The sequence below is a fragment of the Crocodylus siamensis genome, chromosome 1 (assembly GCF_052110815.1).
Source record: "Crocodylus siamensis isolate JL-2025a chromosome 1, ASM5211081v1, whole genome shotgun sequence".
In the NCBI taxonomy this organism is placed as follows: Eukaryota; Metazoa; Chordata; order Crocodylia; family Crocodylidae; genus Crocodylus; species Crocodylus siamensis.
The window spans coordinates 107,323,948-107,345,836 of record NC_143395.1 but is presented as its reverse complement, the minus strand read 5'-3'; the positions used below and the strand labels follow the sequence as shown (position 1 = coordinate 107,345,836).

General features: G+C 40.2%; 1 protein-coding gene across 2 annotated transcripts in view; it reads left to right on the top strand.

Annotated features, from left to right (window-relative positions):
• MAP3K5 (mitogen-activated protein kinase kinase kinase 5) overlaps nt 1-21,889 on the top strand; it is a 152,228-nt gene that overhangs the window by 111,197 nt on the left and 19,142 nt on the right. For both annotated transcript variants that reach the window (XM_090040084.1, XM_090040075.1), the window contains 11 exons: nt 4,490-4,585; nt 5,953-6,034; nt 8,491-8,624; nt 11,955-12,082; nt 15,684-15,820; nt 17,134-17,239; nt 18,565-18,722; nt 19,992-20,169; nt 21,048-21,068; nt 21,247-21,424; nt 21,527-21,695. In XM_090040084.1, coding sequence (XP_089896210.1) covers nt 4,490-4,585; nt 5,953-6,034; nt 8,491-8,624; nt 11,955-12,082; nt 15,684-15,820; nt 17,134-17,239; nt 18,565-18,722; nt 19,992-20,169; nt 21,048-21,068; nt 21,247-21,424; nt 21,527-21,695 — 1,387 coding nt within the window. The remainder of the gene's footprint in view (nt 1-4,489; nt 4,586-5,952; nt 6,035-8,490; nt 8,625-11,954; nt 12,083-15,683; nt 15,821-17,133; nt 17,240-18,564; nt 18,723-19,991; nt 20,170-21,047; nt 21,069-21,246; nt 21,425-21,526; nt 21,696-21,889) is intronic.

Here is a 21,889-nt window from a genome sequence, read left to right as displayed (position 1 = left end):
GAGAGACGCAGCATAGAGCAAACCCACAAAAGTAACAATTTGAAAATGTAATAACTATGATGGCTCATATACTTGGCTGTTTGGGGTTGAGTGTCAATGTAGTGATAGTAAATGAGACATGACAGACAACTATTAGTCTTCTTTCAACCGTGAGAAAAGGGAGATAATGGAAAAATATAAGCAGGGGAATAACATGGGCAAGGTAATGAGCTAAGCTGATGGTGATGAGGAAGTGCTACAGAAGTATTTTGAGAGGATCAGAAGGGGACATGATTGTATTTGTCAAGGCCAATGGAAAGAATGTTAAAGTAAGTGAAATGCAAGATGGCGAAGTTTTATCTGGGTAAGTGGAGAGGAGAGGGGGGTAACTTAGACATTTATGTGGAAAGAACCAGAAAGTTTTAGACAGCCTGACTATGAAGATCTAGAGAGGGCTGAGTTGAAAATGATGCCCAAGTTTAAAAATGGAGTCTCTTTTGAGGTATCCCATGTGCAGCATTCAAAAACTACTGGTTTACATTGGCAGATTTAGGCTGTTGAGTTTTATACTGTTTTCTGTTAGGTTTTTTTAAAAGAATTAACTGTGCTTTGATGCCTTTTTTCCCCCAGAGATTTTGTTAGTGATGTATACAACTAAAAATCACATCTCTACATGTAAAACAAAATACCATGAAACGATACTGCTTTAAAAATAAAGGCCCTAATTTTTCCCTTGCACTAAAATTTACTTTATGCAACTGTGGAGCATTGTTTCACCTGGCTGTGACCTTCCCTTTGCCTTCCTTGCCCCTCTACCTTCACTGGGGGTTGTAGGATGACAGAAGACTGACACAGGAAGCAGCCCTACCATCTCCTTTGACTTTGTTTCAGCAAGGAGTTCCCCTCGGCGGAAGGGGATTTTTCCACTGGCAGTTTGCATCCAGATTCTGTGACTTCAGTCACTCGAGTATTGCAGAATCAGGGACATAGAGTAGGTAAAGGAGGGGAGGAGATACTTGAATGCATTTATCTGTTCAGGATCCAACCAATAACTTATACATATGAATATTCAGGAGATCAGTCTTTTACCGCACTTTCATTAGATCAGTTCCTTCTCTGTCTCATTTTTTCCCCTGTTCAAACACAAGCCACGGTAATCTGTGACATCATGTTTTTTTCAGTATTTTCATTTACTATATTTGGGGGGGGGGTTTCCTCCACAAAGTGTAACCTTTTTAAAACAAACAAACAATATCCAGCCAGTCCTCTTCTAGTAATAAATAGTTTCTGTACAGATGTACCATCCTTTGTCCTTCTGGAAACATTTAAAAACTGTTATTTACACTGTTCCTGTGCAATTCAGTTTAGTTTAGACAAAAACTGTAGTGGTGTAATGTAGATTAGTCTGTTTGTTTGTCTGAGCTCAGGGTAGCTCTTCCAGAATTTATTAAACCTTTTTTGACACTGCTAAAACTTGTTAGTGGTCATTAATATTTTGTGTTTTCCTCTAGTGGTTATTTTCAGTTACACCCAGTCTTCATTTAGACCAGCGTCCATTAAGTGTGTTCATGTGATTTACAATTTTCTAGAGCTAAGAACCATTTCTGTGAGGTTTCCAAAGCTCAGTCACTGTTTGGCTTGGTTGAGGAGAAGTTGTGAAGGGAAGTAACTTGTGAAATCAGAAGATCTTTGGGAAAGGAACCATGTATAGTTCTGTGTTTTATAGAGTACCTAGCACTAGTAATTCTGCTTCTGATACTTTCTCTTTCCATGGCTAAATTCCTTTTTGCTTCATCAGAGAGTCCAGGCTTGAACCCTAATATCTTAAAGCTGTCTAAAGAAGGGAAATTCCCAACTCTACCAAGAGCCCTAGTCTTTACTTTTAGGCCTGCAACGGCCATAGATAGCAGATCTAAAAAGGTCAGTTTTGATATATGGGGAGCATATCACATGTTGTTTTTGGTGACCTTTTCCACATGGATGTGGGTAAATATTTATTGGTATTATATAAGCAGCACTTGGCAGCCCTAGGGAGAAGACACCTAGTACTGAAGTATGACTAATGTTTCTGGTAAATATTATAGGGAAATGACAGAGAAGATGCTTGCCCTGAATGTCCCTCAGCAACCTATGTACTCAGCTTTGTTTTTCCCTTAAAAACTAAGAAGGACTCAAAAGATTTATGCAGTTCTGGAAACATGATGCTGAATCACACATTGTACCTTTTTAAAGTAACACTAAAATGTAAACTTGAATGATTAGCAGTTTGTGCACTAAGAAATTACTCTGCCTGTGTCTTGCATCCTAGCACATATTCAGCCAGAATTGTTCATTATTGCTTTGGGTTAAAAAGTATCACCAGTCATCAAAAGCCTTTAAAATGAGTCCAGTTTCCTGAGGCACTTTGAGTCAGATAGCAGTATTTTGCCTGTGGTACATAGCTGATTTTTAAACAGTGAAGGTCTATGGAAACTGGAGGGACCAATGCAGGGTATAATTTGCACTGAAGAAAGGGTAATAGCCTTTCTTATGTAGTCAAAATGAACCCAAGTCACTTAGGGCTATGCTGTGAGCTAACCCCAAGTCTGAGTACCCAAGAGGAACCCTAGGAAGCACTGCACTTTTAAGAGACATTGCAGAAAGCAGAGGATACATTCCTATATTTCTAAATGTTTTTAAATTACTATGCTCTGAGGACATACCACATAAAGCAGTGAACCTCTAAGCATTAAGTGCAGTTCAGGAAGAACTCTTGAGGGGAAATCTTCAGAACTATCCACTTATCCTTAAGCAGATAGATAGTCTTCAGTTTTCCAGTAAGGCAAGTAAAATAGTCTTAGCATCACCATAATTTTAAATAAACAAGAAAAGATTATATGCACACTGATTAGAAGCCCTAGTTTTGTAAATAAATGTACATGAAGTTTTAAGCACAACATTATTTCTCTTCATGCCAACGGATCTAATTCAGATATTTAATTGTACTTGATTGCCCTGCTGAACTGAGGTATAGACTGGAAACTGCTTGGGACAGGGACTGTGTTATCACAGATGTGCTCATCATGTAATACATTTTGGGTACTAACATTCTGATTTATGAAGTCATCTTTCCTTTTAGTGGGCTGAACTATAGCTGGCAAAAAAAGAACAAAGACTCAATAGCTTCTGTATTCAGGAACTTCAGGTTCAAGGAAGAAAATGTTTTATAGGGCTTTTGTAAACTTAAACCTAATGCCAGTGGTGCTTCCTTATACAAGGACAGAGCAATGGATGGTTGTGACTAGCAGTATCAGGTTTAAGCAAAGGTGAGTTAAGTTCTGGCAGCCTTCCAGTGCCACCCTGAAATGCCACTTCATCCAGGCAGCAGCAGTTCATGGCTTTAGACTGAGTGCATTTTAATTGTCTGATTCAAAGCCCAGAGCAGTAAATTCAGTGGGATTCTTTCTAGGCACTTTAATGGGCTTTTGACTAGGTCAGGGCGTGGGCAAAATGGCAGATCTGGCCAGCAGCCGAACTCAATTTCCCAGCAACCCCTGTCCACGTGGCTGGGGCCGGATTCCGTGGAGACCCCAGCAGCAACCACACTGCGAGCACTGGCAGGGCATGCGGCAGGGTGTGGAACTGCTCTGCAACCAAGTTGGGATCTTGTGGCGGTGACAGCGTGGTCTGGAACTGGGGCAGAGCCACAATCTGCAGCCTGCATGCCCTAGGCAGAGGCGCATGGGCAGTGGATTGAGGCTCTGCTCCATTGCAGCAGTGACAGAGTGGCCTGGAGCCGGGGCAGAGCCACGATCTGCTGCCTGCATGCCCCTGCTTGGGGCAGATTGCAGCTCTGCCCCAGCTCCAGACCATGCTGTCACTGCTACAAGATCCCAGCCTGGCTGCAGATTAGCTCTGTGCCCTGCTGCATGCCCTGCCAGCAGGGGTGGTGCTGGAGGAGTGGGGGGCAGGTGCTATAGTTACCCTAAGGTTCCCCATAGCCACCCCTCCCAGCACCACTGCCACTGCTGCCCATCCTGCACAGGTGGCAGCAGCTGAGCCCTCTTCTGCCTGGAGCACAGCTCCCTCTCAGCCCCCGCACCAGGAAGAGGCTGGCGCTGCTGCTGGGGCCAGTCTCCATGAAAACCCTGGTCCCACCCTATCACAGTGTGGCTGCTGCTGGGGTCTCCATGGAAACCAGCCCCAGCCACATGTGCAGGGGCGGCTGGGAAATGCAGACTTTGCCTGCTCCTGGTAATCTTAACTCCATCATTTTTCTGGTGCTTTCAGAGAAGCATGTACAGTGGTAGGATGCTGGAGTTTCTGGTCAGCAGGGACAGTGTTTCAGAAGGCAAGGGAATGCTTCTGTCAGAATGTGTGTGTATAGCAGTGTAATATATTGTGGTCTATATTCAGTTTAATCTAGTTTTTCTTCCTTACAATACAGGATTTATCTGTGTAGTTGGATGTTGCTAAAGCACTGTTTCTCAGGACCCTAGGTCACCTGCATTTATTTTGGCTTTTCTTTTAGCATTTCAAAATTTGAAGAACGATGCTGTTTCCTGTATGTGCTGCACAACTCGGATGACTTTCAAATCTATTTCTGCACAGAACATCATTGCAAAAGGTATGTTTTGGGCACGGTTTTTAAAAGGATGGGTTTTATATTTTTTTTCAGTGCAAGCTAGTCTTGAAGGAGATGGGTATTGGCTGCTTTGGAACCAAGGCAATTTTGCAGCTCTCAACTTTTATTTATCTTCTGTTTGAATTTATAGGCACTTCAGCATTGTACAATCAGTTTCCAGAACTGCTGAGGTTCAACTATGCTAATGCTAATGTGAATATTTGAAAGAAACTGAATTTGTACAAGTCCTTGGGGGTTTTATTACTGACAAATGTTGAGACTTCAGGAGTTAGCTGGAACCAAATCTAACAATGCATCAAATGTGAAAATATACTCTTTGAAGTCAGTGGGGCCAGTTGTGCATGTGTGCTCAAATGCTTTGGAGGATTGAGGTCTAATGTAGCTTTCTGTCATTATTTCTGATTACAAAGAAGCACACCACAATTCCTTTCCATGAGAGATAATCCTGCTTGTGTTTTAAAGCATGCAGAGTGATTTTTTTTGGTGCATATTTAAGAGGCTCAATACAGAACTCATACCCCAGAGTTAAGATTCCCATGATTGCTTTAAGCCACCTTCACGCTGTCTTGGGTCTGTGTTGCTGTATGATGGGCTTGAGTTGGTCCTGGAGTAACTTGAAGACCTATGCGTGCCCTGGGGCAGCAGCATTGCCTGGAGCATTATGACTCTAGCTACCTCCCAAACCAGTCTGACCCCTGTCTGTTCTAGGTATGTTCTTACACGATGTCCATCTTTGTAGTCACATCTGAATATGTTCCAATTATGCGTTAAACTGTTTGAGGAATATCGGCCACACTGTGTACATGTTCTCTTATTCTCTCCCCAAAGGAGATGCATGTGTAGTTAAGTGCTATATTGGTAGAATGTTTTTGTTTGTGTTCTGGAGGTTTTTTGTTTTTCAGAGTTTGCATGGGAAGAGATCTTCAGAAAATTAAAGCCTCCTTCCTGCAGCAGTGAAATTTTTCCCCAGCTGGTTCCAGGGCATTTAGTACCTTTTCATGAAGCCTCATTTCTTTTACCTAAAATAAGAAACCACTGCTGGAGCAAGAATCTCACCCCTTATTCAGGAATCTACTTATATTTCCCTGACACTTCAGATACGTTTTTGTGGCCTTGAGTGTATTATATATATCATGTCAAAACTCTGTACATCTATTAACTTTTCATTTCAACAAGAGTAGCCATTTATTTTTCTTCCCTCTGTTTCCTTAATTAAACTGTTCTTTTGGATTAATATTTATTATGCTTAACTTTCTGTTGAATTGTATTTCATGCAAGGGCTCATTCTGATGTCCCTGCATCACGTATTTTTTTATTTATTTATTTTTTATTTTTTTATTTTTATACAGGTTTTTTGATATGGTGAATAGTATCACTGAAGAGATAGGGAAGAACACTGAGGAAGGGGAATATGATGGAGACTCCTTGGAGGTAAGGACAGTTTGTTTTATAGGATTTTTGTTTTAGTTTCCTTCAACTATTTAGAATTTTAGGCCGGTAGGATAAGATTTGACTTGGCTTTAGGGAATTCAGTGGGAGCCAAAGATTAATACAATTTAAAATAGTGCTCCAAGTGTTTGAAAACAAAACATTCTCTATAGAAGTAAATATTATATTATATACAATATAAAAACAACACAGATATTTCTTACAGATGGCAATTATTTGAGCTAGAGGACTACTTAGCGAGTTTTGGTGAGCATTGTGGGCTGGATCAGCACCTCCTGCAGCCCATGACAGCTCACCAAAACTCCCTAGGTGGTAAATTAATAGACCAGTACAGGGATGTCAGATGGAGCAGGTGGGCAGGGTCTCCATGGTAACCAGCCAAGGACCCCAGACCGGGCAGATGGCGTGGGCCTGTGGGGAGCGGGATGGGTGGATGGGGCTGGGGCCAGAGCTGGGGCCTGGGGCAGAGCTGTGATCTGCTTCCTACACAGCTCTGCACTGTGACAGCCGCATGATCCTGGCCCTGGACCCATCTGCCCATCCCACTCCTGGATGCTGCTCCCTGCTCACCCATGGCCCCATTCCATCCACCCGGCTGAGCGTGCCCTGCCCAAATGAGTCCCAGGCTGGTCTCCATGAAGAACGTGTCTGCTTACCTACTCTATCTAGTGCGAGGTAGATGGGGTGAGGTGCTCAGACAGCAGGGCTAGGTCCGGTGGCAGTGGTGAGGGGGAAGCTGAGTTCAGTCGCTGCACTGCCACAGGTCTGCTGCGCCCCCAGGGGTGATGGAACCAGTTGCATGTGCCACAGCCCAAGCTGCCCTCTGTACCTGGGCTGGGCAGGGCTGGGGGATCTGCTGCAGGCTGGATAAAATCTGTTGGTGAGCCAGATTTGACCTGCAGGCCATATTTTGCCCACCCATGTCTTAGAGCATTTAATTAGTCTGATAAGGGAAATAATCTCCTAGCACCACATTTTTGCTAAAAGACACCCTTCCATTCTGCCTCTTTCATTAGAGAGGGGAGAAAATGCATAGAAAGCACTGTTTAATGTTTTTGGTTTTATATTAAATCATTTCTTTAAGGAAGCTCTACAAAGCAAATGAAGGTATAACTGTAGGTTCTTTAGGAATAGCCACATCAATTTTAATCTTCGTTGCACAGGTGACAGTAGCAGTGAATACACAGTTGCATGAACTGTGGCACAGGTCATTTTAAGCTAGTCAGGGACTCCAGGTGCATACCTACATTGCCAGCCCAAGCTGAAGTCCGTGTTGCTGCATCTTCAGTGCTGTTGTTACTCATCTTGGTTAAATTAGAACTTGTATAGGTGTATGCCAGCTCATGCTACAGATACTCTCGCTCCTCTGTTTGCTGTGTAGACATGCATATGTTCAGGAAAGGTACTGTAAGAACTGTGTAATATGTAGTTAGTGGTCTGTTTAGATTTTCTTCTTTCTGGTAAAGAAAAGATAGCCTTCCAGCATACATTCTATCAGGTAATGCTTGATTTCGCAAGAGTCTCAAGAGACATCAAAACTTTTGTGATATCAATTAACTGGGAGTTTCATTATTACATACTAAATTGAATGCTGTACTCTGGTGTCTCTGCATTTTAAAACAGATATTGAAGAAATGGAAAAATGTGCAGAGAATAGGACTGGAAAAAAATGCCTTACAATAAGAGATTGAAGGAGCTCAGTTTGGTTTGTCTATTAAGAAGATCAGGTCGAATTGATTGAAGTGTATAAATGTCTTTGGGGGAGAGCTACAATATACTGATAGGTTCTTTTTATCTAGTGTAGAAGAGCATAAAAATACCCAGTGGCTAAAAGATGAACCAAGACAAATATAAATTAAAGATAAGATAAATCACATTCTTAGTTAAGATATTAACTGTTGGAACAAATTATCAGGAAAAGTGGTGGGTTTTCTGTTTTTTCATATCTTCCAATCATATCCAGATCCCTTTCTGGAAAGTGTATTAGTCAAATGGTAATTATTGGGCTCAGTCAAAAAGTGATAGGGTACAATTCCGTGGCTGTGTTATACAGGAGGCCAGCTGAAATACTGTAATGACCTTTTCTGGCCTTAAATTCTCTGACTCGATTAATCTGAATTCAGGAGTGGAGTTTATTCACTGCATCTGCAACTGACCTCTGTTAATACATAATTCTGGCTAAACTGGAATTGAAAAATTGAAGTTGCACTGTACTTAGGAAACATAGGTCAAGGGAGCAACCAAAACAAATGAGTTCATCCGACAATAGTTTCTGTGTTTATGTTGAAGCTCAAGTTTTCAGTTGGTGTGTAGTGCCCTCTGTCTAACTCCCTTATTTTTATAACAGTTGGCCATAGAAGTACATTTCTTATATAGTAAGAAATGCTTACCTGGTTATATATTACAAATACAAAGTTTTATCTTCTTTTGTTTTTCAGTATGACTATGAGTATGATGAAAATGGTGAGAGAGTCATTTTGGGAAAAGGCACCTATGGCATAGTTTATGCAGGACGAGACCTGAGCAATCAAGTCAGAATTGCTATTAAAGAAATCCCAGAGAGGGATAGCAGGTACAGTAATTGTGGCTGAATCCAAACGCTGTTCTGTTGATGTGTGTTGGTTCTGAAGTATGATTTGCCAGTTTTCTGATTAATGAAGACCTTTCCTGAAAAGCTGCTGATAAATTATATTTGTCTGTATAGTGTTCATGCTTCATTTTCCAGCTCATTTAAAGCACAACAATAGTCTCCAAAGCTGTGAAAACAATGAATTATAATAGCAATTGGGAAGTCAGCCATCTCAGGGACAGTGCTTACAGTTCTCCTCAGAAACATTTATTAGTCTGATTTTAATAGGCTAGCAATGTTACAGAGGCACAAAAAGAAAAAGAAAAAGGTTTTCCTACATGGCTTTTCTAAGGGGTATACAAAGAGAGCTTTACCATAAATCTAGTAGATCTTTGTGGATCTATGGGAGACTAGGGCCATACACACGGAGGTTCTGTACCCTGCTGCTCTACCTTTATGTCACCTACTTCCTAACAGCAGGATCCCCACTGGAGACCTGGGATGTCCTGCCCTGGTGAGATGATTAACCAGCTACTGAAACACACTAACAAGGGAAGTGGGCATTTTTCCAACTTCACATCAATAGGATATCCCTTTCTGGAAGTTATTCTTTAGCTACACATGGGTTGTGTTAAATAAATGGAGGCTGTTGAACTCAATACAGTGTAACTGGTGAAATGTGATGGTGTGAGACATACAGGAGTTTGTTACCCTGCAGGTTCCATAATCTCTATGCATTCGCTATGTCAAATGCATTTCCCAACCTTACAGAAGTGTTATCATGGTAAACATATGACAGATTTTGAAATGCTTATATATGTAAAATAGTTACAAAAAGGCTTACTATGTATGATTGTAGAAATTCGGTTCTTACTTTTTGCATTTTTTGGCACTAGTAAAATGTAATGCTTTTACTTCTGGGTGTAGATGTTGCTGAAATGTAGCACCCATTTGAACATTTCATGATTAGCTAAGCCTCCTTAAGTGTGCATGGACATGTGGAATGAAGGAAATAACTACAATTTACCACCACAGATCACTCTTGAAACTAATAACTTCTAGGATTCTTCAAGACTGAGCTAAAGAGACAAAATTTGTATGAAAGCCCATTTAAATGCCAGAATAAATTGTGTGAAATGTGCAGTTACTGCACATAGACATTTCCATTTAGGGTCATTCTGTAAACTGAAATTTCTTCTTTATTTAAACACTGTATTACTTGCAATGGTTTCTATTTAAGGACTGGACATTCAACATCCTGTGTGTGATGTCATGATATTTGAATTCTACTAGAAATAGGGTATTCCATTAATACTGTGACATAAGTAATAACTATTAGTAGAACTCATTTGCACTGGAGCTCTTTCTAAATTTTTCAGACTGTTTAAAAACTGCAGTAATGTCTTGTCTTTGTTTTGTTGCTGAGATAAACATGTGAGTCACATAGCACAGATTTGTTTGATAAGATGCATCATGTTGCCACATGACTAGAAGGAAAGGATATTAAAGACAATAAGACATACCTCAAATTTATGTAAAAATATTATCAAAAGCTTATGAAAAATAATTAATGAAAATGGCAAATCACTTAATTTCAAAAGCATCTCACTAAAGCTAGCAGGAACCACAAGAATCCTTTTATTTTAAACAATAACTAAAAAAATGAAACAAAAACATCTCCTGTTCCTGAATAATCTTTTTGGCTCTAGGAGGCAAGGACCTGTAAGTTAGAGCAGACCCTGGGGAAATCCACATCCAGGAGGTTGAGTACATTGAGGGCAATGACGTGTTCATGTTGTATTTGTCTTTGGCTTTGCCTGTAGTGTGAACTCAAGTAGAAGGGAAACATTTTGAACTTGCACTTTTTAATGGAATTGTCACTTTTTTTCAAAATGAAAATAACCGTCTTGTGGAACTGCAATAATTTAATTTTTCCTTGTAAACTGATCTCAAATGAAATTACATTTGTGTTAAACTTCTTATCATGTATATACCCTTATTATCCAGCTGATAACCATTAAATACAGTACATGTACTTAAATATCAGGAAACATTAGATTGCAGAGATATTTTCAACAGAATAGAGGCAAGACAAGATGTACCACTACGAAGGTCTCAACTCTCAAATGTTTATTCAATATTAAGTAACAGCCCCATGAGCACCATATTACTACTTTTTAGCTAAATAAATAAATAAATAACTGGATAAATGTGTAAGGCCTTACGTCTTTGAATTTAGTTTTTTTTCCTTGCTAATTAATAGCAGTCTACTAAAACGCCTGTCCTCATTGAACATTTTCTCATGAGTCTCTATTTAATTTACAAATTTATTCCAATTGCTCAAGGTTTCATTAGCCATGTGTTCCCTCTGAAATCTAACCATACAGAAGGTAAAATTATAACTATCTTGCACTAAGTCGATACTAATAATCCATATTAATGGAATTCAGCAATATGCATTTCATTGGTGATAAGAAAGAACTGTACTGAAGAGCAAATACAGTTATATAAGGGTGCATACTCCAGAACTCAGCTTAACAATGGCTAAATTGGAGACAGTGTGGTCACACAGATCAGTAACACGCACACTTCTGTTCAGTGGCCACAGTGCCCCAAACCCATAGTTCAGGGGACAGATGTTTGTGTAGTATGTGAGAAAATATTTTTTAAACAAGTTTAACCTGTATTTAGGTATTTAAATAAGCTCCAGTGTTCAAAAAAGGCTTAGCATTTTGCAACAACCACACATGTTTTTATAACTGGATTTTTCAAAGAAGCACACTGTTCGGCCCGCTGAGCTCTTTTGGAAATAGTCACATGTTTATATCCAAGTGGAGCTTCAAGTATCAAACACTCTCTCAGCTCTCTCAACTTGGACTGCCCTGGTCTGCAACATATTTTGGTTTTGAATTTATGTATTGGTGAAAATTTACTTACCCATTCTAGTGAGCAGCTCAGTAAAGAGAACACTGTTTCCTGTAATAAATATTTATGTTGATTTCAAATAAGCCTCTCATTTAATTAAATGTTTCAGAAGATTGCCAAGCTAAAACATAAGCTTTAGCTGAATCTTCTATTGCAGATGACTTGCTGGTTTATTACCCATCTATTTGGGCAGGTTGGTTGGGGCATAGTATTGTCTTGGAAACCCTGATTTTTATTGCCATTACTGTGAAACCAGTTTTCAGGCTTTTAACAAAAAGTATTGTTAATAAATGGATATAACATTGCAGCATTGTGTATTACATTTCTGTAGGTGTGCTTTATGGGACCTCAGTTGACATGGCTAAAAACACAATTTTATATAAAACTAAAGGTTTCTTTTATTTCCAGATATTCCCAGCCATTACATGAAGAAATAGCCTTGCATAAACACCTCAAACACAAGAACATTGTTCAATATCTAGGTTCACTAAGTGAAAATGGGTTCATTAAGATATTTATGGAACAGGTGCCAGGAGGTGAGTGAGTTTTGTTTGGGTCTTTTTTAAATATAAAATGTTAGAACACTGCAATAATATAAAGTGTAAATTTAGATGAAGAATATTTAAAATCTTTTCCATGGGTATAGACTACACTTATATGACAGTTTGGAAAAAAGACATGTCTTCATCAGGTTGATTGTTTGAATAAATTGTAGAGTATATTGTTATAAGTTATAGGACGGGCTAGAAGGATCAACAGGATTCCTGTATCCCTTTGATGGTTCAGGGAGAGCATGGTAGAAGGGCAAATCTTGTAGTCTAATAGACAGTCTCCTTCTCTATTTAGACCCCATTTGGATAGACTTCTGCAGCATCCCCTCATGTTACTTGCCGAGAAAGAATACAGAAATATACAAAAAGTATATAACTTGATTGAAGTCCTACCTTTTGGGCTTAAATAAGAAGATTCAAATGGCTAATTATGCCTTCTCCTTTAAAAGCATCACCAGAAAAAGATCTTTAAGTTTCATTTATGTTCCCCAGCTTGACCCATTGTTTGTGTGTGCGTATGGATCCACTGGGGGGATCTGTTCTGTAGGTGGGAATATGTATGAAATATCTAGCTGCATACCAAATTTATATGAAAACTATACGTTGTCATCTCAATCTTATCAATGCCTAATAGAGATCAAAATATAGATTAAGAACAGCTCCCTGAAAATTAATCTAGGCAAGGTAAAAGAGATGCTGGCAGAAACAATGAAGTCCTTTTGAACAACTTGCTTTCCTCTTCATGTCTCCTTTGATCAAATGCATTTTAAACAAAGTTCTCCTGAAATTCTCATAAGAGCTGGTTTGGGAATATTTTTCTTCCCTGGAAAAGTGAAACTGTATAATCCAGAAGTTTCTATGGAAATTGTATTAGTTTAGACAAAGATTTTGTTGTGAAGTTTTATCCAGGTTTAATTTCTGGAGGAAGAGAAGAGAGAGAGAGAGAGAGCAACTAGAATATCCAGCAGCCTATTAGGATACTTGCTTGATGCAGGAGACCCAGGTCCAAATCCATAATAAGCCTAATACATAGCAGGTATCTTGGGTAACTACCCTAACCAGTGGGATTTCAGCTGCTCTGGGCTGGGTTGCTTTTCTTTCAAATATTGTTTTTTCATGAGAAGTTGTAAAACAGCTACTTTTAATTCCAATACAAAATTAACATTTCAATACCTCTAGATATTTTATTTTCCCACTAGTCCTGATTCTCCAATGCATGTGGATTCCCATATAGCCTTAGATGTAAAATAGTACTCACTTTTGCTATCTTGCAAAAGCTTCATCCAGTACAGATTATAGGAATTTACCTGCTCAGCCACAAAGGTGGATTGCTATCAGCACATTCAGCCTTGCTCTCTATCATGGTTGCCTACTGAGTAGTGTCCAGTACAAGGTCTCTCTTTTTAGAAGCTCTAGATCAGGGGTGCTCAAACCCCAGCCTCTGGAGCTATGTTGTCTGGCCCACAGGGCTCCCCATGGGTCTGAAAATTTGGTGATGGAGGAGCAGTGTCCGAGTTAATTACTAGGGCTGTATGAAGCTTCAGTTGCTGATTCGATTCAGAGGCAATTTGGTGGTTGAATCTCCGAATCCAAATAGAACTGGGAGACCTATTAAAAGGTCCAAATTGAATCCGAAGCCTCTGAATTGATCTGGAAAAGATCCTGAAAGATTCAGATCAGCCAGGGAGAGGCAGGCACAGCTGGGTGGCTGTAGGTTCTCCCATGGCTCCTCTGGCTGTGCCTGGCTCACCCTGGGCAGAGGGAGCCACAGGAGAAGTCCCCATGGCTGCCCAGCCCAGCCTCCAGGTGCATCACAATAAATAAACAAATAAATAAAAAGCCCTGCACTCACTGACTGCAGCAGTGGGAATCAGGGCCTCTAAGGGCTCGTGGCAGAGCCCCCCCTTCACGGCACAGGGCAGCGGGGGGTAGTGGGGACCCCCCCCTACCTGGCACTCATACAGCAGCTGCACCAAGGTGCAGGTGTGCAGTGTGGCTCAGCAGGGCGCCATGCGCTTTCTGGGAGTTGGGGCCACTGGGGTTGAGCAGCGCTGGGCTCTGGCTGACAGGTGGAGCTGCCCTAGCTCCCAGACAGCACATGGTGACCTGTCGAGCCGTGCTGCACCAGTGCAATGTGATAGCTGCCATGTGGGTGCCAAGCATGGTGGGGGTAACCCCTGCTGCCCCACGCTGTGGCTGTGCCATAAGCCGCCAGAGGCCCTGATTGCTGCTGGTGAGTGTGGGGCTTTTTTTTTTTTTTTTTTAAAGTGCGGGGAGGCTGGGGCTGGCTGGGGGATGGGGCCAGGCAGAGCAGCCATGGGAACTTCTCCTGTGGCTCCCCCTGCCCGGGGAGAGGCAGGCACAGCTGGAGAAGCCATGGGAGAACCTGCAGCTGCCCAGCTGTGGCTGCCTCTCCCCAGCCAATCCAAATCTTTGAATCGGGGCCAAATCTCCAATTCTCATTTGGCCAAATCGAATGGGGACAGTGATTCAAATCACTAAATCCAATCGCTGTCCTCTGAATCATCTGAATCTGAATCAAATACTTCTCTATTCACACATACGGACCTGTGTGCTAGATCCACTGTGTGGTGTTGGGACAGCATGGGGCCCAATCTGGGCATATAGGGCTGGGCTGAGGGGATGCAAGACCCAATCCAGATGCCGGAGGCCCAACCCCATGTACTGACCTTACAAAGGATCTGTCCATAGGACCAAAAAGTTGAGCACCACTGCTCTAGACCCTATTGATCCTAGCTACAAAAGAGAGAACCTCTATCTAAGGCCTTCAGCAGTTGTTACATCCCACTGAAAATATGAAACTGGAAAAGAGAGTCACCACAGACGCAGAGAATCTCCATGGGAGATTTGCTTTGTAGAACTCATTGTCACATGAAATACGACACATGGTAAAACTCATGACAGACATAACTAAATCAAAATTTTATCCACCAAGTTTAGCTTTCCTTCAAAAATCTTTTCTCAGAGCCTCACCACATGCACACACACTTCCTTAGTACTTCCGCTCTTTGCCTCTCTCCAAGTCAGGGAAGGAGAGTGAGGCCAATGTTAGATTAATACTATGCTGAAGGGGTTTGTCACCTGCATGTTCGAAAAATTCCTGCATCTGAGGTCAGTGAAGATGGTGGGACCGGAGTTCCTTGAATTTTACCTGGAGTGGAAAGCTAGTAATAAGCATTCAATATGGGGGCTCTTGGTTATGGTGCATGTTGCCACCCTTGCTGTGTGGGATTGTTGTCCTCAAATGCACATTACATTCTGTCCTCTTATCCAGGCATCTGAGCAGGCAGTTTGAGGGCTGGGGTTTTTTGGGTTTTTTTTTTTTTAACGAAAGGGAAGGCCAGGGTGGGGGGAGAAATTAAATTCACCTACTTTGTTGTGTCAGGAGTTAATATTTGCTGCAGTAGATTCCTTTGTTGGTTGTATTTATTTTTATGCTAATTTTTCACTTTTCCAGAATTGTTTTCTGTTTCTGGCAGTGAGGTAATTGTGATGTCTTTTTCCTGAACAGAAGGAACATTTCCTGAGCTAGGTTTGCATTCAGTCTTTCTCCTCCAAATTATAGGTAGCCTTTCTGCTCTTCTGAGGTCAAAATGGGGGCCATTAAAAGATAATGAGCAGACAATTGGCTTTTACACCAAGCAAATTCTTGAAGGATTAAAATATCTCCATGATAATCAGATAGTACATCGAGACATAAAGGTAAGAAGCTGCAACAAATTATAGACATGGTTTACTTAAGTAGGAAAAATTATGTTTGTAAATAAAACAATTACTTGGGGAAAGAAGGTTCTTTGTGCTTTGATGTTTTTTCTGTCATGTACAGTGAATGATGTTTTGTTGCTGTTTAAAGTGATCTACATGGAGATAGCTAGCAACTCCCCTAGACAGATAGGAACTGTATAACTAGCATTTTTAAACTGTAATTTAATGCTTCTTCTCTCAGGTCCCCATTCCCAACACTCAGAAGTTTTCAGTGATGGGCCCTAATCTAAACAGAAACCATAATATTTTCTGTTGGTGACATAATTCAATTTCAGTTTCAGTTTATTAAGGATTCTGGCTGAATGACATGCTCCCGAAGACAGCATAACACACATACACCCATAACATAAACAAGTTTGAGCAAAGTAACCAAACTACAAACATTACACTAAAAATAGAGCCTACCAGCATAAAAACATTATTAATATAGTAGTAAATAAAGGCACAAATCTATAATATTGTTGTACATAGATCCACAGTTAAAACAATAAAATCAAGTCTAATGTTAAAATGTGTCACTCATATCAGTAATAAAGGATATTTAACTCTAATTGCCTTTGCCTTGTAAGCAAAGATTGTGAGACAGTTTATTACATTTGGATCTGTTTGCTGTAAAAGCCAGATTTAATTTCTCTCTGTTTTGAGAAGTGTATCAGTTTCTGCAAGTATGGTAATAAATAGGTTCTCCATATGTCATTCTATAAAGAACATTCTAATACATAGTGGATAGTATCTTCTACAGCTGCTAGACAGACTAAGCAACATCTTTTGGCCCTTGGAATAGAAAATCTACATCCAGCCAGAATAGCAGTGGGCCTCTGTTTGGTCCTGAGTCTAGTCAAAGAGGATCACCATTTATTATTGAGATCCAATTGTAGATACCTTTCTCTCCCATAGTTGAATTTCCGAAGAGTATATAAAGGGGCAATGCAAGTAGCCCTAGCCACTGCAAAATCATTCTGCCCGGCAAGTTGGTGACCTAAATTTCTGGTGGTAGCTTAAGTAAAGTACACTGCACAGTGTGAAGCATTAGGTGTGGGGGCAGCATGAACAGAAGCTTATACAATGAGATTCTAAAAATAAAAAAAACATTTTTCTGGGGAAAAAGACACATCCTGATGTTTCAGGGTGATTTACCCCCATAAGAATATTACATGTTAAAGAATGCACTTTGAAAATACATTCTGCAGGATGTTTTACATTAATAGTCACTAGAAAAAAATAATTGTTTCAAATGTTCTGTCCTTTAGGGTGATAATGTGCTCATCAACACTTACAGTGGAGTGCTAAAGATTTCAGACTTTGGAACTTCAAAAAGACTTGCAGGAATCAACCCATGTACTGAAACATTCACTGGTATGTTTCCAGAGTCCAGTACCTTTCAACATGAAAGCAAAGAAACGATTTTGAGTGTAGAGACAGATCCTATAGCTGCTTTCGAGACAGAACTTGCATCAACTCATTAACTTCAGAGTAGCTGCAGGAATGAGCTCATCTTACTCACCAACCCTTAATTTTTTTTTAACTTTTATCTTTTTAAACTGTTTGTACACACTGGGTGCATACATATCTACATGTGCATATTAATGCGCTGCAATAAACTCCAGTGCTTATTGCTCCTGGGTGCGTGTGACCTGGAATCACAGTATGTTGAGCTAAGTCAGAGCAGCCCCTGCTGGCAAGAAGTCTGGAGGGTTAGCCTGCAAGCCTGGGGCTGCTCCCTCTGGCTCAACGCTGCAGAGAGGCTGGCTGGGGCATGAATGAGGGTGCTTTACTGTGGCTAGCCAGTAGGCAGCCCCCACACTGAAACATCCTGGTGCCCCAGTCAGCCAGGGCAGCATCTACACATGTGCTGCTGCGGAGTAAATTAGTTTATTCCAGCCTAATAGGGGCACATGTATAGATGCACATTGTTTACTGTGTAGCTAATTAGTCTACTGTGCAATAAATGTCTTGTGTAGACATGCCACTGTTTAAGAAGGAAGCTGTCTGAAGTGATGCTAGCAACAGAATTCCTCACCCCCAGAAGAAAACAGCCATTCCTCTCCATCTGCCTGACTTTCATTCTTGTACATGCACAGTTTTTAATCTTGCTGCCTTGTTGATCCAAAACTAACTTTTCTTGCCATATCCCTTTTGCTTGCTTAGCCTGCCTCTAGTATTGCCAGGATCCATCCCTACTCTGATCTGTCTCCTACTTGAAAACCTGTTTCAGACTTTAATTTGCACCAGGGGAATTATTTTTAAAATTTAATGATCACCCTTCATCTTTTGTTTTACTTAGTTCCCTTTTTAGAATCTGCTAAACTCCTGCTGTCTGAATTCCAAAGAATTCAGAATGCTATCGCCGGATAGCACACTCACCTCGGGAAGTATAATTGTATCACTTCATGCTTCGCTTCCTTTCACTGACCTCCTTTAATCCCTGAATCCAATACAGAATTGCCTCCTAACTAAACCTTACCCAAAGCCCAGTGAAATCTATTGAGTCCTACTATTGATTTCAGAAGTGCTTTGAGTCATATCAGTAGTGAATGTCAGTCACTTTTAGTCCTAACTAAAAGATTTTTCTGAAATCTGCACAAGACAATTTTTAAAGTTATTTTTGTCATTCCTCGGCCCTTTTGTTTACCAAATAATCCTTATATTTAAATGAGAAAAAAACGAGTATTTTTGAACAGGTACTCTTCAGTATATGGCACCGGAAATCATAGACAAAGGTCCACGTGGCTATGGGAAGGCTGCAGACATCTGGTCTTTGGGATGCACCATCATAGAAATGGCTACAGGAAAACCCCCATTCTATGAACTGGGAGAACCGCAAGCAGCTATGTTTAAGGTCAGATCTTTTTCATATACGGTTCTGCCCTGTAGCTTTTATAAACAAAGGAACAGTACAAAAAGGACAAGTGCAGAGTGCTTCACCTAGGGTGCAAAAATATCCAGCACACCTACTGGCTGGGAAGTGACCCTCTCAGCAGCACAGAAGCGGAAAGGGATCTCAGTCATACTGGACTCCAAGATGAACATGGGTTGTCAGTGTGACAAAATCATCAACAAAGCTAACTACACTTTATCATGCATCAGCAGATGCATGACAAATAGATCCAAGGAGGTAATACTTCCCCTCTATGCAGCACTGGTCGGACTGCTGTTGGAGTACTGCGTCCAGTTTTGGGTGCCATACTTCAAGAAGGATGTTGATAGACTCGAGGGTCCAGAGGAGGGCCACTTGCATTGTTAGGGGCATACAGGACAAGCCCTAGGAGGAGAGACTGAGGGACCTGGACCTCTTCAGCCTCCACAAGAGAAGGCTGAGAGGTGATCTTGTGGCCACCTACAAATTCATTAGGGGGATGCAGCAAGGCATCGGAGATGCTCTGTTCACCAAGGCGCCTCTTGCGGTAATAAGGAACAATGGTCACAAACTCAGAGAGCAGATGTAGGCAAGATATCAGGAAAAACTTATTTGTGGTAAGGGTGGCCAAAATTTGGAATGGGCTGCCAAGGGAGGTGGTACCCTTCTCTACCTTGGGAGTCTTTAAGAGAAGGCTGGATAGGCATTTAGCTGGGATCATCTGACCCCTGCACTCTTTCCTGCCTAGGCAGGGGGTCAGACTCTGATCTGTTGAGGTCCCTTCCAACCCTAGCATCTATGAATCTATGAAATCTTATGACGCTATTAAAAAGAAAAGATAAGAGACCAGCAAGGATATGATAAAGGAGCTGCTTGGTTAATGAGTATATTAGGAAGAATGTGTTATTTGATAATGATTCAGTTGAGTGGGAGTGCCAAATGGTTCTGAAGAAGGTAGTAATGGAGAAATAAATGGAGTAATAAGTCACAAGTCTGTTTAAAACTTCTTGGTATTCTTTTACATCCTGAGTGAATAAGCAAGCAGTGCCTCCTCTTTCTGAAAGACTCCTCTGGGAGCAACAGGAATTTTCCAGATCCTCTAGTAAGGAGCAGATCATTAGTAATGACCCTATTTTATAGATTTTACAGGGTTTTTAAACAGAGGCGTTAGTCATCTTCTACCAAAAGCTGATAACAAAAATGTGCAGGGAAAGACCACTTGGACCACTTTATTTATTTTATTTCTCTTAGGTGGGAATGTTTAAAATACACCCGGAGATTCCTGATTCCATGTCAGCAGAGGCTAAAGCTTTCATCTTGCGTTGCTTTGAACCAGACCCAGACAAGCGAGCCTTTGCTTATGATCTACTTGTAGATGAGTTCTTAAAAGTTTCAAGCAAAAAAAGAAAGTCTCAGCCAAAACTGTCAGGTAATAAACTGCTTGTGGGGACGGATTTGGTAGATTTTTACTTCCGATGGTGAGGCTGATTTTTATAATGAATGGTTGTAACCTCTAAGACTCAAGGAACATATCTCCTGGATGAATCTGCAATAATAAATCTCTCTTGAATTGTGATTTGCAAGCCTCTAACAGTAGAATTCTGTTACTACCACTGGCAGAAACAAGTTTTAGATAAATTTAAGTGTTTTGTATACCGCCTAGAGATCCTTAGACAGTTCCTATAAACTGTGTATATGTTCTTATTTAATTAGCACCATGTATTTAGTAATCCAGCACAGGAGTTGAATATTAATATATGTAAATGAATAAAAGCACACTTTTTAAAAATCTTTGATTTTTTTTTTTAATCTAGAAATATTTAAACATGTATAAAACTAGTTTCTATAAAAGCTGACCATTACTAGAAATGTGAAAGGGTGTGAAACTTAAAGCCTAATTTGCATAGATAAACTTTCATATTGTAGCTGCTGTATACAGAATTAATTTAGAGATTACATGTCTATTTCATATTAGATTGTGGAGCACTGCTGGTGACTTTGAGAGCATAAATGATATATTTCTTTAAATGTTGAAAAATGCTTTTTTGTTTTATAAAATATATATTTTGTCAAGATACCTCAAATAAAAAGTAGTGTTTATTATCATGTAAACCTCTTTTAAAAAAAAAAATTAAGTAATAAAAAAAAAAAACATACCTTTTTTTAAATTGAACTCCGAATCTAAGGTCAAATTACAATCCAGATAATTCAATATCAAAAAGTAAGAATGAGACTTTATTCTCTATACTATAATTGTCCAATTAATTTACCATAGTTCAATATTTTTTCTTTGCTTTTCCTCCACAGCTCTTTCAGTTAACTCCAATGGTGAGTTTTAAACCTTTTTTCTCAAAGTATATAACTGTGTTGATATAGTGAAAATTCAGTGTTCACTCGGCCATAAAACTACCACATTTTGTTTTCAAAATGGAGATAGTAGTCAGTATTACAGATATTTTGAAATGCTTCTGAAACACTAGTGTTCTAATTGTGCCTTTATGTCTAGAGTATCTTCGGAGCATATCTTTGCCTGTGCCTGTCGTGGTGGAAGATACAAGTAGTAGCAGTGAATATGGTTCTGTTTCACCTGATACAGACTTAAAAATTGATCCATTTGCATTCAAGACAAGAGCTAAATCCTGTGGAGAAAAAGATGTGAAAGGAATCAGGTCCCTCTTTTTGAGGTAAAAAGCCTACTTGGTTTTCCAGTTACTTTCTAGATTAAGAATGTGTGGTGCAGGGAGAAGATGATAGCGGCATTTCTCTTTAATGTGTAAATTTTTCAGCATCCCAGATGAGAATTTTGAGGATCATAGTGCTCCTCCTTCACCAGAAGAGAAGGATTCTGGATTCTTTATGTTGAAAAAGGACAGTGAACGCAGGGCAACCCTCCACCGAATATTGACAGAAGACCAAGAGAAAGTGGTGAGGAACTTAGTGGAAGCCCTAGCTCAGGTAAAATAACTTTCACACTGACAAAGGTCACTTGAAACACAGGTTTCAAGCAAGTGTGTGTGTATGCAAGATGTATTTACTTGAAGTCAGCAAAATATCTATATATATACACACACACGCAGCCATCAGGTTATATATTTAATATATATATTAAAACAGCCATTGGGCTCAAAGGTAGGCCTTCAGAACCTGCA